The 17,503-nt window shown below is 31.2% G+C and overlaps 1 protein-coding gene across 1 annotated transcript in view; it reads right to left on the bottom strand.

Annotated features, from left to right (window-relative positions):
• Window positions 1-17,503, bottom strand: part of LOC134243099 (uncharacterized) — an 89,225-nt gene that overhangs the window by 50,380 nt on the left and 21,342 nt on the right. Inside the window, exon 8 of the mRNA XM_062725314.1 lies at window positions 1,388-2,588. Within this exon, the coding sequence (XP_062581298.1) occupies window positions 1,388-2,588 (1,201 nt within the window). The remainder of the gene's footprint in view (window positions 1-1,387; window positions 2,589-17,503) is intronic.

Raw genomic sequence — 17,503 nt, 5'->3', positions numbered from 1 at the left:
TGTTAACATTATGGTCAAAAATTATTATAATGAAATTAATATATGAAAACTGAAAGCAAATTAATAAAATGTTACTTTTTTATTTAGAATAATTTATTTTGTAATTGACTCTAATGAATTTGTTAAAATGCTTAAAAAAAAAAAACAAATAATCATTTCTTAGGCTATTTTAATCCATTCCCAGGTTAAAAACAATGACCACAGTAATTATCAGTAAATCTCAGCATCGACAGTACCTCAACAGTAATTATCAGCAATTCTCAGCAGCGACAGTACCTCAACAGTATTTATCAGAATCCACAGTAAAAGACGACAGTAATTATCAGTATTTATCAGCAACAACTAAAATTATCAGCAACAACAGTAATAATAACAGTAAATATCAGTAATTATCAGCAAGAACAGCACCGTATCAGTAATTATCAGACATTATCAGTAAAATTTGGGATTCTCAGCACTTTTTTCGTCCAGTAGTGTTTGTGACGTTAATTTAGTAGAACTGAGGACCTTAAATAACTCATTGTCAAGGATCAATGTTTAGGGAACCCCGATCTTTCATATGGAGAATGAATTTCATAAATACTACAAATCCTTTCAAAGATGAAACTAGACGGGGGACTAAGGATTTCAAAGAAGACCTTGACACTTAGAGTGAGTGACTGATTAGTCATATATTGTTTTGGTATTATTGGTAGTCCTATTTGGTAACCAGGGCCATTGATTAGTGAGGGGATCTCATAAAAGTGTCGGTGCCTCCCGAAACGAAGCTCCAAATGTTTAGGTTCCCCCTCTAAAAATGGACAGCTTTCGTCATACATTTCTTTTTATATTAGTATTCCCAACAAAAAGATTAATTCTAATTATAATTTCATTCATTTACGAATGTCAACGCTGTATTTTGATTTAAAGTCAGCCATTCGGATATGTAAGGTCTGTTCAATGATGACTTAATATTTAATGCAATTTATCGTACAATGTACGTTAAATGCCTGGGTTGTTTGACAGTGGATGGTTATTCATCTATGACGTCTGGTCCCATTGACACAACTTACACTTTTTTTTTATAAATACACAGTATCTGCCAATTCATGATGCAAAGAAGATTTTTGTATCTTAAACAATGATCTGATTTGACCTTGCTTTATAAGAAAAATGAACATATGTACTGCCAGAACTGTAGAGTGACTTAAATACACCTTAACCACCTTACTTCATTCCCCATGTGCTTAAAAAGGACACGAGAGTTCAAAATAAAAGAATGACCTAGCTTAGAAATGCTTAATATTTATAGTGCAAATTACATGTAGTGAAAACAAAATAATCACTAAATTTAATTGCAAAGTACGACTTGTAAAATGTAAATAAATTGTATTTTAAAAATCCCTACCTTTTCACTATCTTGTCCCCAAAACTCTTTAGCTTTCTCTATCTCTGTTTCGAAAACACTCTCACATGACTTGCAATATGCATTGTTTTTTTCTGTTATAATGCAATGTTCATGGGAATTCTTTTCATAGCCATTTTTATTATTGCACAAATATCCGATTTTATGTTTTGTTAAAGATTTATAAAAAGTTTTTAAAAATTGCTCAAAAATCAAATCTAATTCTGTAATGATTGCGCGTCCATATTTTGTCGAATCTTCTTTCCGTCCGATGATTTGAACAGTGATAACCTTTTCCGATGTAAAGAGGTACACCTGCACTCCTTTTTCCTGTGCTCCATAACGCATATATGCACCGGTTTTGTACAGATGTCCTCCATATGGTGTCCAATGTTTAGTACTCAAACACTTCACAATCAATCTACCAAATAGATCATACGGCAGATACTGTTCAAATAGAAAACATAGAATTGGGGACGCCTCGCTGTCAGTCTTCAGCTTTTCTTTTGGACTGAACTTTACAGTATTCACACATGGCACATACCAACCACTTAAGTTTTCGTTATCTATTACAAAATTGTCTATGTGAAACATCATTCCTAACTTATTCTGATATTCACCTAATATTCGTTGATGTTCCATATTTAGACTTGGGTTTTTTTCCCGTATCAAAGTTTGATAGAGTTCATCCTCCAGGAAACCTTTTTCTAAATACCATTTCCATTTTCGTTCAACCGTTGATTTGACTTCCCTATGATCTTCTTGCAAATGTTCGGGGTGGGAAACAATATGCTTAAAGCATTTTACAAACCACGGAACATTCAAAATTACAATTTCTCTTAATTTTTCTACACTGAAATAAAGGATTTTCCCACGGCGATGAAAAAATTCAAGCATATCGCCGATTTCAATATCTCCGATTTCAAAGTTAAGACGGTCTATGATTTTTAAAATTTCAGTCGTACTGAGTACTGGTGTATCATCTTTTAAAGCCTCCAAGATGTATCCATATCTTATCCACTTTGCTGGTATCTTTAAAGGTGTTTCACTCTTTGCTGTTGTAACAGTTTTGCTAATATACGTTTTGATTTGCTCGAGGCGATCTATGTCCACTTTGTCCATATCTCTCAGCTCTATTTTTGTCTGAAGCCAAGTTTTGTCGTTTGCACATTCATGGTATAGTTCTGAGAAATTAGTCGTTAAACTACAATTAAAATTGAAATACTTAGAGTTAAGAATTGCACTACATGTGTACCTGAAATTTTAACACTGTCTTTGGAATTTTCTTTTTAATCCGCTAATATTTTATTTTTTATCTTTTTATTACTACTTTCTTTTCAAAATTACTTATAATACAATTAAAGTGAAGGAAAAGGTATGTAATCGGCTATTCCTACCCTTTATTTGATGTAGAAATCAGAAAACAGCTAAAGAATGAATGCACTGAAGTACGTTTTATGGAACCTTTTTGGCTACCCATTTTAAGAATAGCATTACAATATATCGCTAATTTAATCTATGATTAATGTGCAAGCATTTGCTTTTGATATTTATGTCTAGATTTTTTTGTCATACATATTTCTATAATTACAGACAATGTGATTGAAAGGGCATGTAAAAGCCTTACATTCCGGAAATTTGAACGGGACCACTTTCGAATCTAGGGTATCCGCAAATAGGCGAAGAGATTTAAATCTCATGGTTGTGGAATGCAAACATTAACATATACATATATGATGTTTTTGCACTACAAATCTAAATGGAGAAGAAAGAGAGTGATCATGTTGATTTTATGGTGCACAATTAATAAATGATTCTAATGTTTAGGATGGGAACGATGTCTCGCTCTGCAGACCATAATGCAGAGGTGACATAAGCCTATACATGTACTTACTAATGACACCGTCAATACCAGAATTCTTTCAAAACAGCCCTAATGAAAAGCATGAAGTCTAAAAAAGGGACATTTTATCTTCAAACTTTATTAAAATTTGTACAAAAATTTGGTATTCAATGTATAACGACCATATAGTGTACCTAATAAAAGGATGACCAAGTATCGTTGATCATGGTAGTATTTTAAAGATGTTATCAAATAAAAATGCTACACCAAAGGAATTTACTAAATCTTTATTATTGTCTAATTAATTTCACATTGAATTTTACATTGAAGTTTATGGGCAGCATACGTTTTTTTAAAGATATTGTAAAGAGTACATCTGTGATTTGAATTACAAATAAATCTCTTGGTGAAAATATGCATACTCTCTCACTTTTTATTAAATTTGAAATTAAATGAATTATTTACCGCAGAAATTTTGTAAAATCAAAAATGTTCTTCTTTATTTCAAAGGCATATAACTCTTCAAAATCTTTTAATGAGCAAAATGACGGTCTCCGTACATGTTATCAGTTTTGTGAATTTGATTAATGTCTTTTTTATATAGTTATCTAATTATCCTACTTCACCAGTTTAAAATTATTTATAATAGATCGCGGATTGCTGACGTCACAATAGGATTTGACGTAAAAAGCTTACCGCGTTCAGATTAGCAAGCGGAAAATATCTCCAGAAGTACTATATGCAGTAAAAGGTGAAATATCTATTAAAGGTTGTTTGGTGTATTTAATTTTTTTGTATATGTACATGTAATTGAGAATAAATGATGGTTTCATTAAGTTTGTCTTTTACATTTTAAGTAGTTTTAGGCGCTGATATCTACATTTTGTGTGTACGTACCTCTAGAAAAGGTCATGCTATTGCTTAATTGTTAATACAATACAAAAACAGATCATCTATAGATACCACCGGTGGGTATGACGCTTGCCCTGCAGTTTTTTTTTCTGTTGCAAGGTGAATTTACCCAAGGCTCATACAGCTATACTAGCTGTACCTGTTGATATAACTTTGACCATTTACTCACTTGCTAGTTGCTTCACTTTGTGTTGAGATGATAATGGACTTATTCAAGCATTTTAAACCAATATCTCAATGAAATGAATATAAATGAGACTAGATTGATTTAAATGTACGTGAATTAATCCTTAAAGTTTATTCTTTAGATCAATTATTGACTCAACCAAATGGCCAAATTTTTCTGTCCGAGTTCTTGCATCTCTGTTGCAAGAATGCATAAAAGAATGTATTATTTTACTACGATTACAAAGCGCAGTTGAGATCTCTAGGATTTACAGTCAACTCGTACATAAACCAAGTCGAACTTAAGGTATAGTTTTCTTCACTGTAAAATAATTGAGGGGTCAACTTCTACACAAAGGTTTTTCTTTATGCCTCTATACCATTATGCGCAGATTGTCTTTGCTTTTCCCGGTGTAATTAAATCTGAGGCATCAACTCCTAAATATTTTAATATTGTAAAGTTAATATATTTTATATTTTAGACAACTATCAATTTGATTTCTAATTGTTAAACATCACTGCAACAAGATTTGTATGTAAATTTTACATTTTAACATAGTCTTCTTTTTGTAAATTAATGCAAGTAATATATGTGGATATAAATGTAACTTGATATAATGCAGATAAGAAAGTTATCTTATAAAATATTTCAACAACAACAACAACAAAAAAATTATTCCAAATTGGCTAAATATCATTGACAATAAAGAAGAAAAAGAAATGGTCATTAAAAGGCAGAGAATTTCTACCTGGTGGTATTTTTATTCCAGTTGAGGGAGGGGCTAATTTTGTACAGGTGTGATTGCCTTGGTGCTAGCAGTCTACCTAAATGGATACACAGAGAAATACCCTATGTGTCAATCTTTATACCTGTGGTAGGGAATTTGAGACAATTTTGAATAATTAGTAGAAAAGTTTCTCAAGTATTAAAATATTGAATTATTTTTTAATGTTTAAAAACACCCCTATCCATTAAAAAAGTTATTATATAATATAAACTGACTTTATGGGAACTCACCAGTACGACTGTTTGAGCATGACATGATGATGGATTCTCCCTATGAAATTTTCGGTCCTTTAATATTTACAAATTATAGTTTCAGATTTAGAAAGTTCATGCTTTTAAAAGAAAACAAAAATCCTTACTAATGCCAAATTTCATTGAAAAATGAAAAAGTTTTGACCATTTAAGAGAACTGAAAACACCGGTACGACTGACTGAATATAACATGGTGATGGAATCTCCCTATGTAAATTTCAGATCTCTAACAATTTATCATGTAAGATTTACAAAGTTTATTCCATTGCAAAGAAAAGAAACACATGCTTGCCAAATTTCATTGAAAGAGAAAAAACCATTTAAGAGAACTGAACACACCGGTACGACTAACTGAATATAACCCTGTGACGGAATCTCTTTATGTATATTTCAGATCTCATACAATTTATGTTGTACGATTTACAAAGTTTATGCCATTGCAAGAAAAATAAAACCATACTTACCAACTTTCATTGAAAAAGGAAAAAGTTATGACCATTTTAGAGAACTGAACACACAAGTACGACTGACTGAATATATAACCTGGTGATGGATTCTCCCTATGTAAATTTCAGTTCTGTTACAATTCATTATACTTATGTGAGATTTACAAAGTTTATGCCATTGTAAGAAAAATAAAACCATACTTGCCAAATATCATTGAAAGAGAAAAAAGTTATGACCATTCAAGAGAACACACGAGTACGACTGACTGAATATAACCTGGTGATGGATTCTCCCTATGTAAATTTCAGATCTCATACAATTTATGATGTAAGATTTACAAAGTTAATGCCATTGCAAGAAAAATAAAACCATACTTGCCAAATTTCATTGAAAAAGAAAAAAAGTTATGACCATTTAAGAGAACTGAACACACCGGTACGACTGACTGAATATATAACCTGGTGATGGATTCTGTTATATGATATGAAAAAAACTGAAAAATATTTTATTCATGTAGGAATTCTAATCATGGTTATTGAAATAAGTTGCAACAGATTTTTGAATGAGTCTTACATCAAAGACATAAATAACAGATATTATGTTTCTGCTCACATCAAAATATGTTGAATTTTTTTTCATTCAATAGATATCAATGACTGTTTTCATTGGTAATAACACAATAATTATCAATTAATAAAATTTCAACAAATAGTATCTATTAATAAGAATAATCAATATGTTTTGTATGATCATAAATCAACACTTTGAAATGTGATTTTTATTAGGAAAACTTTTAAAAATAATTTTTAGAGTAGTTATTCTGAAACAAGCTATGTAATATACACAATTGGATAATAAGCAGGAAATGGCATGTGTAATGATCAGTCAGTGTGGGGATGAATTCTGGAATATATGTGTATATAATCGTATAGACTTAAATTCTGAAAGGTGTGAGATTACCTTCCTTCGGGCAAAATTTCAATATATATTCAAAGGTGTGAAATTTAAGGTGTGCAATTCACTGATTTCAGTTTGATTGCTCTTTTACAAAGTTAAAAAGATTTTTAGAATTAATTAATTGAAAATCCATCTGCAAATCATCTCTTTCATGACAACACTAATAAAAGGGATTTTAATTAAGACTGTTTTTCAAGATTCAACACTCCTGCAATTAAATCATAATAATCAAACAATCGGGTACTGCTTTGCATATAAGCATTCAGTGGTCAGGTCATCAATGGCTTCCTCTTTCTCTCTCTCTCTCTCTCTCTCTCTCTCTCTCTCTCTCTTGACTCAGTGTAAAATTATTGCATCAGTGGTAAGAAAGAGAGAAACAACTTCAATTAACAAATATCACACACGGCCGAGAATTTAAAAACAGTTTTGATTCGGGTCATTTTGATAAAATTTTGTCAGTCGGTCTGGAGAAAGCTACCAAACACTTTATTTAACAAGATGACATCATTGTTATTTTTTTAATCGTTCTAGAAAGACCACATGTATATATATTTTTTAAAAAGATATTCTGCTAGTTTTATATCAACATGCACTTGAGGAAAAGTGTCGATAGAATAGATCAAGTAAAAACCATACAGAAATAATCAGGCCTTTGAAAGCCTTTTCTGTTTTCTTTTTGAATGGGATGGGGTTTTGAATAAATTCTATAATTTTGATCCATAATATTCGCAGCGTAATTGAAACGTCGGGGGGGGGGTGTTTCTTTTGTTGTTGTTGTTTACCGAATTACGATAAAATGTATAAGGAATATTACTTTAGCTCTCCATTATTACTTTATTGATGTTAATGTACAAGTCATAGTTACGGTTGTACAATTCTTGAATGTTAACCAACGTTTTCTATGCCCAACTATTACAGTTTTGCAACTAATCGCGGTGTGATGGTGTAGTTTTTTCTTCTTTAATTTGAATATGAATTTATCCGACTATTACTGTTGACTGAAATTTTTAGTTATTGTGTATTCTGAAACTTCCATTGCATCCTACATCATTTAATTTGAAGATTTAGCTTTGCGTGTACATTAGAACGAATTTAAGCAAGAGTTTAACCTGAAAACAAGAGCAGAAACATACATACACTCGAGAAATATTACATTCCCTATAAACCAACAGTTCCCCGGGGACAGCTTTACTGAATTAAGATAATTTAAATCAATAATCTATAAATCGTCATTTTTCTATTTTAAACTTTCAAAGAAAAAGTAATCGTCTAACGTATTGTAAAATAAAAAATACATTAGCTATCATTGTTTAGTTTAAAAAAAAATAATTCTAAGTAATGAAATGACCATACGTATTAATTTTCAAATCTTTGTCTTCGATCCTAGAAAGGGACATAACTCTGCAAAGCGGATCTTGTAGTAAGAAGACTAGATCGGATATGAGACATTTTGAAAGCAAGAATTAAATCTTTTATTTTGTGTTTCATTTATTTTCCCACAAACTTTTAGACAACCTTTAATGGTTTTTTTTGTAAAGGCAAAAGTCCTTACTTCGAGATATTGACCATGTTGTTAAGTTTGGACGGGTCCATCTTTTGGGGCGAGGAGGTCTTAACTTAAACTGAACGTGAATTTATTTGTGTTTTTTTTCATCCGAGTTGGAATTCACGGAAATTTTATCAAAGTTATTGGTTTTATTTATTTTCATAATCTCATATTATGTTTGAATAATATTACAGCTACTATAGAGTTTGGAGTTAAAACTTCCAATCCCTCTTTTGCTAACTCCCGAGAAACGATATCTACACGCCCCAGATCTAGATTTTCCACCCCCATCACTTATTCCTTTTTACTTCTGAACAAATTGACATTTTTAAAATAATGCTGAACAAACTGAAATTTAAAATGAAATATGTCCAGAGTTTAAAAACCTATTAGAAAAAAAAAGATGTCATATATATCATTATATTCCTTGAAAAGCAGATCCTAATAAGAACATTATAAAACTTTAAATGAAAAAAAAATAACAAATTTAAATTGTTAATATATTTAGATTTAAAAAAAATTAAACACACTTGCAATCTTTTATATTCTTCCTCAGATGAGGTAGAAATGATGAACAATATATCATTTTAAAATCTGAAATTAACATTTTGAAACTTGTACATGTAGACAGTGCTCGAAGACGGGACTTGACGACTATTATTATGCAATAAATAAGAAATGGCAGGTGTCCGTATGTAGGTGTGGATCCGAATCCTGTAATATACACATGTGCGTGTATGTATACCCCTTGGAATACAGTTTGAGGGTGAATCTTACAATAGATTTTCAATCCTCTGTGTATAGAGTGGTTCGACCATGCTCTGTGCGCTGAAGTTTATAAACAATGATTAAATAATGTGCCCCCTCTATCATACCTATGAAATACGCGATTTCCATGCATTTGCAATGTGGAATAAAAAATATATTTAAATTATAAAATAAAATGTATAAAATTTATTTTATTGAATAGCAGTGTAGCATGTTGTTATACCATCTGGCACAACACAAAACATTTATTAATTGATAGTTAATTCTTTCAATTAAAAAAAATCTGGCATGGAAATGAAAAAAATAAATCAACTGTTGATTCAGGCAAGAAGCATCGTTTTTGAAAGGGGGAGCCAGACAATTGTTTGTATTTTTTAATTACAGTGTATTTGGCCTGGAAAAGTTGACAAGCAAAAAAAAAAAATTGCTGAAATTCGGAAATCAAATTTCGAGGTGGGGGGGGACTTTTTCTTATGCCAACTTCTTACTGTACCATTTTTGATCATAGTATACTGCATTTTCTTTATATAACTTTACCATAGTATTAACTTGGGGGGGGGGGGCTAGCTGTACTTCAATGAATATTTTCAATAGAAAAAATAATGTTGGTATCTTACATATTCTTACATTTGTAACCGTAAATTAATTATGAAAAAAAAAATATTAATTAGAACAAGACCAGAGTGAGCAGTTAATATACAGTTGATATAAATAGATTTGAAAATTCCAATTAAAAAAAATTAATCTACTGAAGTTGGGTTATCATTTATTCGGCCTTTTAGTGAACACTAGGTCAAAGTCAATTCGGCCTTTTAGTCCACACTTGGTCAAAGTCAAATGAGCGTTTTATAAGAAGACCACCTGTCTAGTCTCGTTTACCCCAGACTCTCGCTCTCGAGACTTTGCCCGAGCGAGAGTCTGGTCTGATTCCTATTTAATTTTTGTAACCAGTAGAGGTCGCTAAACCGGCTAACAAGATGGCAACTCCCATGAAAATACCGGTGAGAATTTACTTTTTAAACAAAGATATGTGCGTTTTTTGTTCCTTGTAAAGCACATAAAGGTTTTTTCCATAAAACTAGGTAAAAGTAAAGGCGCAGCCTCTGACTTTTTAAAGAATACAGATCTTAGCATCGAAGAGAATGTATCATCCAATGAAAATTCATACCGATTTCTCGATAAGCCTCGACTTGAAATTACAAAAATAAAATAGGAATCAGACCAGACGCTCGCTCGGGCAAAGTCTCGAGAGCGAGAGTCTGGGGTAAACAAGACTACCACCTGTCTGGATGATTGTCATGATGATGGAAGTAAGAAGTAAACTAAACTTTATTTTAACAACTGTTCATTCACGCAAGTTTTTAAATCAATTTGAATGATTTAGCGTGTGTGAATTACTCCATTAACATCATCCCCAAAATGTTCATTGGAATTCTGCTGTCAGTCAGTGTCTGAAGAAATTAATTGATGTACGAGACTGGAGTGATGAAGTATATTACTAGCCCATTACAATATGCATGTTATAAATTTAATTGGGGGTTATTTCTGGCAAAATGGAATCAGGGATCTCTATGTGGTAGATATTACCCCATAGAGACTAAAGATTTTTTGGGGTGTAAACATAGTAAAAAATTTTTTTATCACGTTTATTAGTTTTTTGTCTTACCCAAGGGAGGAGGAATATGTTTTGGCATGGATAGCTTTTTTCTCACGAGTTGCAACTCTGTCAGCTAGGATGTCACATATCACTTAGATTATAATGTCACATTGTGCCTGTCTAAGGTTAATGGAGTTCAAGTTCAGTGTATTTTTATAGATTTAACAAAAGTTCATTGGGAATAAATTTAAAAAAAAATAAGCCCCAAAGGGGGCAGGGAGATGTACGTACTTTGATAGGGTACTCACAAGGGTGGATCTGATCAACTGCTGCAGTGGTATGGATGTGAAATCTCTATTTTTCTTTAAAAAAAAAAACTGTGTGAACCAAAAATTATCACTTCAAAAACAAAGAACCAATCATATAATATGTATGGAAATACCTTAGAATCTTAATTTTTTTTTTTGTATCATATGAATTATTCATATTTGGTGAGATGTTGTTATAATAGTATATACGACATATTATGTCAAATATGAAAACCCTATTATTTGTCATTGAAGAGTTTATTCAATGTAGCACCATTTTTTGAATTAGGTCAAGCATGAAGGTAAATGTCAAGGGGTCAGGAATCATAGCATGCCCAGAAATATCATGCCACAGATAATGCACATGTAAAATATGAAAACCCTACCTCTCCTAAATCAAAAGTCATAAGGATTTTTGAAAAGTAGGTCATACTTCAAAGTCAAGGTAACATGGTCAAAAATCATTTATTCAATACATATATGTACTAGTTCATTACGAAAGGAATTGCCACATGGATTTATGCATGTATAATCTGAACATGTCGAGAGCCCTATCTCATCTCATTCAAAAGTCATGACCAAGGTTTTAAGTTTTTGTGACAGATGAATAGACCAACAGATGTTAGATGATAAGATTCAATTAATGAAATCTTGCATTCGCTAAAGTGGAGGACAAAAATCAAGAGAATTATAATACACTAAAAGGGATTGACTGACCTTGACATGATGATGCATATACCCGGTAGATGCTTTCTTTAAAAATTAGGTCTTCTCTTTCATAATGAACAATAATTCATATTTAGGAAGTTTAAGTATTTGACATAAGATAAAAGATATAAAGTTTGACATACATTTTATAGATGTATTTCAATGAAAAAAGCGATATTGATCAATATCGCCTGACTGCACCATGCAGGATGGAAATTCAGTTTTCTTAAGGTCATACGCAACATAGTTTGAACTTTATTAGGTTCTTCCCTGGAGTTTAAGAGTTTCACTATAAATGAAGGACCTGTGTACAATACTTTTAATGTCTATATATGGATTTGTACACCTCTTCTAAAACAATGTTTGATGAAAAAAAATATCTGGAAATTATGTTTTGTATATTTCTTTGTAATGCATTTTTCAAAATTTGATTTTTCAAAACCCCTGGTAACACTAAATTAGAAACCTAAAGAATTTTTGTTCACTTCCAATATATACGAGGGTTGTCCGTAAAGTTCGTGGACAAGCCAAAAATTTAATAAAAAATGAGTCATTGATATTTTTTATTGGCATATTCAAAACTTAATGTGAATTGAATTATGTAAAAATTTATTCAATTTTAAATGTTTAATTACAATTATGTCTTCATAATTAACTTGGAATGAATTTTTAATTAAAAAAATATTTATCACTTTTTAATATATTTTTAAAAATTGTTGGAAAATCTGATAGAATTTTACATTATGAATTGAAGAAGTTATCAGGTCAAACCTGCAAAATTTGAACGTTCAAAGTCTCAAAATGGCTGAGCAATCAGCGTTAGAACTTATTAAGACAGGATCGGAAACGTTTAAAAAAGAGACGTTTTCGGAATAGGTGGAGCAGTGAACAGTGATAAAAATCTGCGTTGACACCGGAAAAACACCTTTGTTAAAACATCGTTCACTAGTATTTAAGTGGCATATAATATTTTCGGAATTTACAGGATGAGCGTGAAGGAAAACCATTATTCTTGCAGTGCTGTAAAATATGTTATCATGGACAGTGATTGGATGATTGCAGGATATGATACAGGAAATGTTAAATTATTATTTAAGAATGAAACAAATTTCGTGCAAATGACTTCAAAACTTGTATTGAGTTAAACGTACCTATGTTGAGAAAAGTTACATGTGCTCGTATTTAGGAATCAAGCTTTTGACGTCGGTTACGTCAAGAATTTTTGTTTTAGTGCTCCGGGTATGAGTGTGTCTTTTTTTTTTATCTGATAAGAATATTACTATTTGTGTTTTGTTTTTGTTGAAAACTTGCATGTGTTTAAAATAAAATATGAATTTAATGAAAATAATAGTTTCATACATTTTGTCAATGTTTGTCAGTTATTATCAACGTTGTCCACGAATTTTACGGACAACCCTCGTAAATTGTAATATTAATTATAATGAACATAATGTATGTAAAAACTTAATTGATTTGTTATCCAATGTAGTTTTAATAGTCCAGCTGGTGGATGTTATCATGGTAATTAAATTTCAAAAAAAACTTACTAGTAGTAAATAAAGTACCGTAGTATAGCTATGAATGCATTTATAAAGATGTTGTCTAATTTCATCATGTTATTTACAGATTTCAGGTTTATTAAGAGAAACATACGGGATGCAATTAAAATTGATCTCATTGTTCAATAATTTGGTATAGATGTTGTTATAATAGCATTGTTATATATTCATTCATAAACACGATGAAGATACCCAACCTAATGATAAGAAGATAAAGAGAATAAATTAGTTCGATGATCAATATCCAAAGACAGGATGGTGGATCTAAAGGGAATGGGTTCCAATATTTTCCTTTGTTTATTGCATGGTTTTTCACATTTACCTCAGACAAATCAAAATGAGTTATTTGTAGGTGGATCTAATTAAAAGGCTATATCTTTTTGATTATGGCTAATTGATTTCGAACAGTTAGCTTTTCAGTCATGTGTTATCATGGTCTAAAGTTTTGAGTGGCGGATCCAAGGGGAGTTGATATTGAATTTTTAATTCCTTATCATGCTTATTGTGAATCATCATAGGATACTAATAATTATTGCAAATTTATTGCAAAAATTTAGGTAATCTTTCTTTGTGTGATAAGTAATGGATCAAAGGCATGTATATTTTACCAGTAATTGTTTTGATAGTTGTGGTGGATCCAAGGGGGTGGATAGATATATTTTTAAATATTTGTAATGTCTCAAAGGAATCAATAATGATCGTGTGATGTTTATGGTTAATTATTTTTAACATGCATTTAACTTATTTATCATGTTTGATCAAAATCTTCACTTATAAGTGGTGGATCCAAAGGGGTGGATATTAATCCTTTTTTAAATATTTTTGGTAGGATCAAGGAATATTAATGATCAATGATTATGGTTAATTTATTTTAGACAATTAACTTGTATGTCATGTTTGATCATTATCTTAATTTTTAAAGTGGTGGGTCTAAGGGGAGTGGATATTAATGTTATATAGTAGTTATGGTTGATCCAAGGGGTAAGATATTGATTTTAAATATTTGTGGTGGGTAAAAGGATATTAATGATTATAGCTAATTGATTTCAAACATTAAGCTTATATGTCATGTGTGATCGAAATCTAAACTCATAAGTGGTGGATCAATTGGGAGTGGATATTAATTTTATTTTGATTAAATATTTGTTTTGGATCAACGGATATAAATGATTATGGCCAATTGATTTCAACATTAAGCTTATATATCCATGTGTGATCAAGATTTAAACTTATTAGTGGTGGATCCATGGGGAGTGGATATTAATTTTATTTTATTAAAATATTTGTTGTGGATCAAAGGTTATTAAGAGTCATTCTCTGTAAGAATCAAAGAATTTAGAAAAAAGTTGGAAATAGTACATCACAGATTCTGCTGATTTTTTGCATGCAATGTGGAAACACCATGCATAGATCATTTTTGGGGATATTTTTTTTATTTTGAGTCCCGGTTGCCATGGTAACAAAAACCACCATTTTGAGGCCAAAAATACACAGCAACCTACTGAAAGTATACCATCTTCATCATAAATTTCTATTTTCTGTGTATTATTTACAGATTCAATTGTTGCCTACTCTGATAGACTATTTGTTGGAGTAACTACCACAACTGATGAAATTATTCAGTAGTTGGTCATAAAAGAGTTGTCTTTCAGTGAAAAGTGTTAATCTTCAAATTTTAACAATTTTAAAAAATGCCAATTTTTGTCATTTTCTAAGCATAGTAGCAAGAAAACGTGGGCAATCCAAAACAAACAACTACTATCACTGAAAAGGTCATTCCTTACTTAACAAAATATAAAATTTCTAGAGAGGTATTATTTCTTAAAATAATATAAAATAAAACGAACACGAAAATGGTTGCTATCGAGATTTTGGATTAATTTGTAGATTCAACATTTGGCTCCTTTTTGTACATTATAACTTTAAAAAAAAATCAAAAGTAAAACAAATCACACTGCTAAACCTCATAATTTTAAAATATTACGATATGAATGTAAGTTCATAAATTAAACAAAAATAATATGTTACTATAGCAGCCAAAAAGTCAAGAAAAATCACTATAGCCTTTTTAGCTATTGACGTTATCATTATCCAGAATCTGTGGCCTCACTGCATGAATTAATTTCTTCAATTAACTAAATAACACTTATTATATTTGTTATTTCACTTACCTTCATTAAAAAAGAATAAATAAAATAAAAATCCAAGCGTCTAAAATCACGTTGCTATGGTAACCATAAATTGAAGTTAATTGTATTTCGCTAAATATCAAAATATTAATTCATAATTTATTTTAAAAAATGATTGCTATTGCAGCCAATAGTTCAGGAAAATCATTTTCATTGATATGTTTAATATAGAAAATCTGCTTTATTGCACGATTATATCTTTTTCAATTCTATAAAAACCTTGTCATTTCAATTACATGAAAATAGAAATTTAAAATGTTAAAAGAAAACAGTTGCTATGGTAACCAATTGCTAATAATTTTAGGAATTATCCAAATAACTAGGGCACCGCTTGGCGGGCGCCCTATAGTAATCAGTGTGTCCTTCCGTCCGAGATCTCCTGTCCGGAGCATATCTTCTATCTCCTTGGCCCAATCTGGCTAATACTTTACCTACTGAGTGCCTTTGGAAACTGGTGTGCAGTGACCTTGAACCATGTTTCTAGGTCAGAGGTCAAGGTCATAGCAGAATTTAGTGAAAAATCCTTGTCCGGAGCATATCTTCTCTCTCCTTGGCCAAATCTGGCTTTTACTTCACTCACTGAGTTCCACTGATTAATGGATGTGCAGTGACCTTGGTCGAAGTTTCTAGGTCATGGTCAGAATAAGCCTCTTTATTTAAATCTTTGTTCGGTGTATAATTTTTCCCCTTTATTTCCAGTAAATTCATATAACCGAGGATACAAGATAAGTTCGATATATATCTGTAAATTCGCAATATCCGTGAAGTCGCACTAAATGGCTTTTACTGTATTACACAAATGTTCCTCTTCAAAATAAACCATTTTAAATTACCTTACATTTTCATGTTCATTGTTGAAAGCGGTGCCTTTGAAATGGCCACTATCTCAATGATATCTAACTATTGATGTACCAGTATACAAATCTCATAGCACTGCCACCAATGTTTGATTATACTTCTAATTAATTTATTTACCGGGACAAAAACAGATGGACTCAAACTTAAACTGATCACATATATCTGAATTACTGCAGCAGGATTTGTTTCCATGGAAACAATAAATACCTACAATCATGACCGATCTTTTGGAAGCAACTTGCTTTATTAATTGAAACATAGATACACATGTTTTAACATGTACATGCACTTCTTACTTTAAGTAGGACAAGCACATAGTCAAGAGTCCCCCCACCCTCCATTGTCCTCGATTCAACTTGTTTTTGCCGTTGTTGAAATGATCTTTTGCTGTTCCTTTCGTAAGGAATCATTATACCACCACTGCGAAGGAGAGGGGGTATACTAATTTACTTTTGTATGTCAGTTTGTCCATCTGGCTGACTGCCTGTGTGTCTATACGTAGCAAATGTTTAGTTGCAGTTTTCTCAGCAACTATTCATTGAAGATGCTTGAAATTTAGCACAGTGTTTGCTAAGGCATGCCATATGTATGGTGGGTAACATTTGAGTTTAAATCTGATACAAACTTCCTGTTTATCCGTGAGTCTGTCCGTTCCATACATAAAAAATTTGGCTGAAGTGTTCCCAGCAGAGATAAGTGTCTTTTTATATACATTAAGAATGACAATCAAAATTCAGTATGTAATTTAAAGATTTTGTGATTTCGTTCTTTCTCATTAAGGCGCCGGGGTTAAAATAAATATTAGGGAAAGTACAAGTAGGTAGAAAGCATATAATAATACAAAAATAGGTCCAAAACACTGTCCGTAGGGGCTATGCCCCTGGGAGTGAACTCCCTATAAGCTTTTAAAATTAAATCAACAGAGAACCTCACTTTGATTCAAAGTGAGTGTAATATTATCTAAAGGACCCTCTCTTAACCAGTACAAAATGTTTTTTGGACATTGAGAAAAATATATTCTATAAAGGTGTTAATATTGAGCTTATTTATATGATTTTTACTATATGGGGCGTGACAATTTATCTTGGCTCATTAAAATGTTGAGAATACCTGAACTCTTTACAAATTGTGTAATATATGTGAATTTCTAATTTTAAGAAGTAAGATCTAAGGGCAGATCACTCTTACTGCAAAAAATACCATAGAATCAGAATTCTTTAGTG

This window comes from Saccostrea cucullata, unplaced genomic scaffold, assembly GCF_032062105.1.
Source record: "Saccostrea cucullata isolate Sc308-1 unplaced genomic scaffold, CSIRO_AGI_Scuc_v1 ctg973, whole genome shotgun sequence".
Lineage (NCBI taxonomy): Eukaryota > Metazoa > Mollusca > Bivalvia > Ostreida > Ostreidae > Saccostrea > Saccostrea cuccullata.
This window is presented reverse-complemented; position numbering and strand designations above follow the sequence as displayed.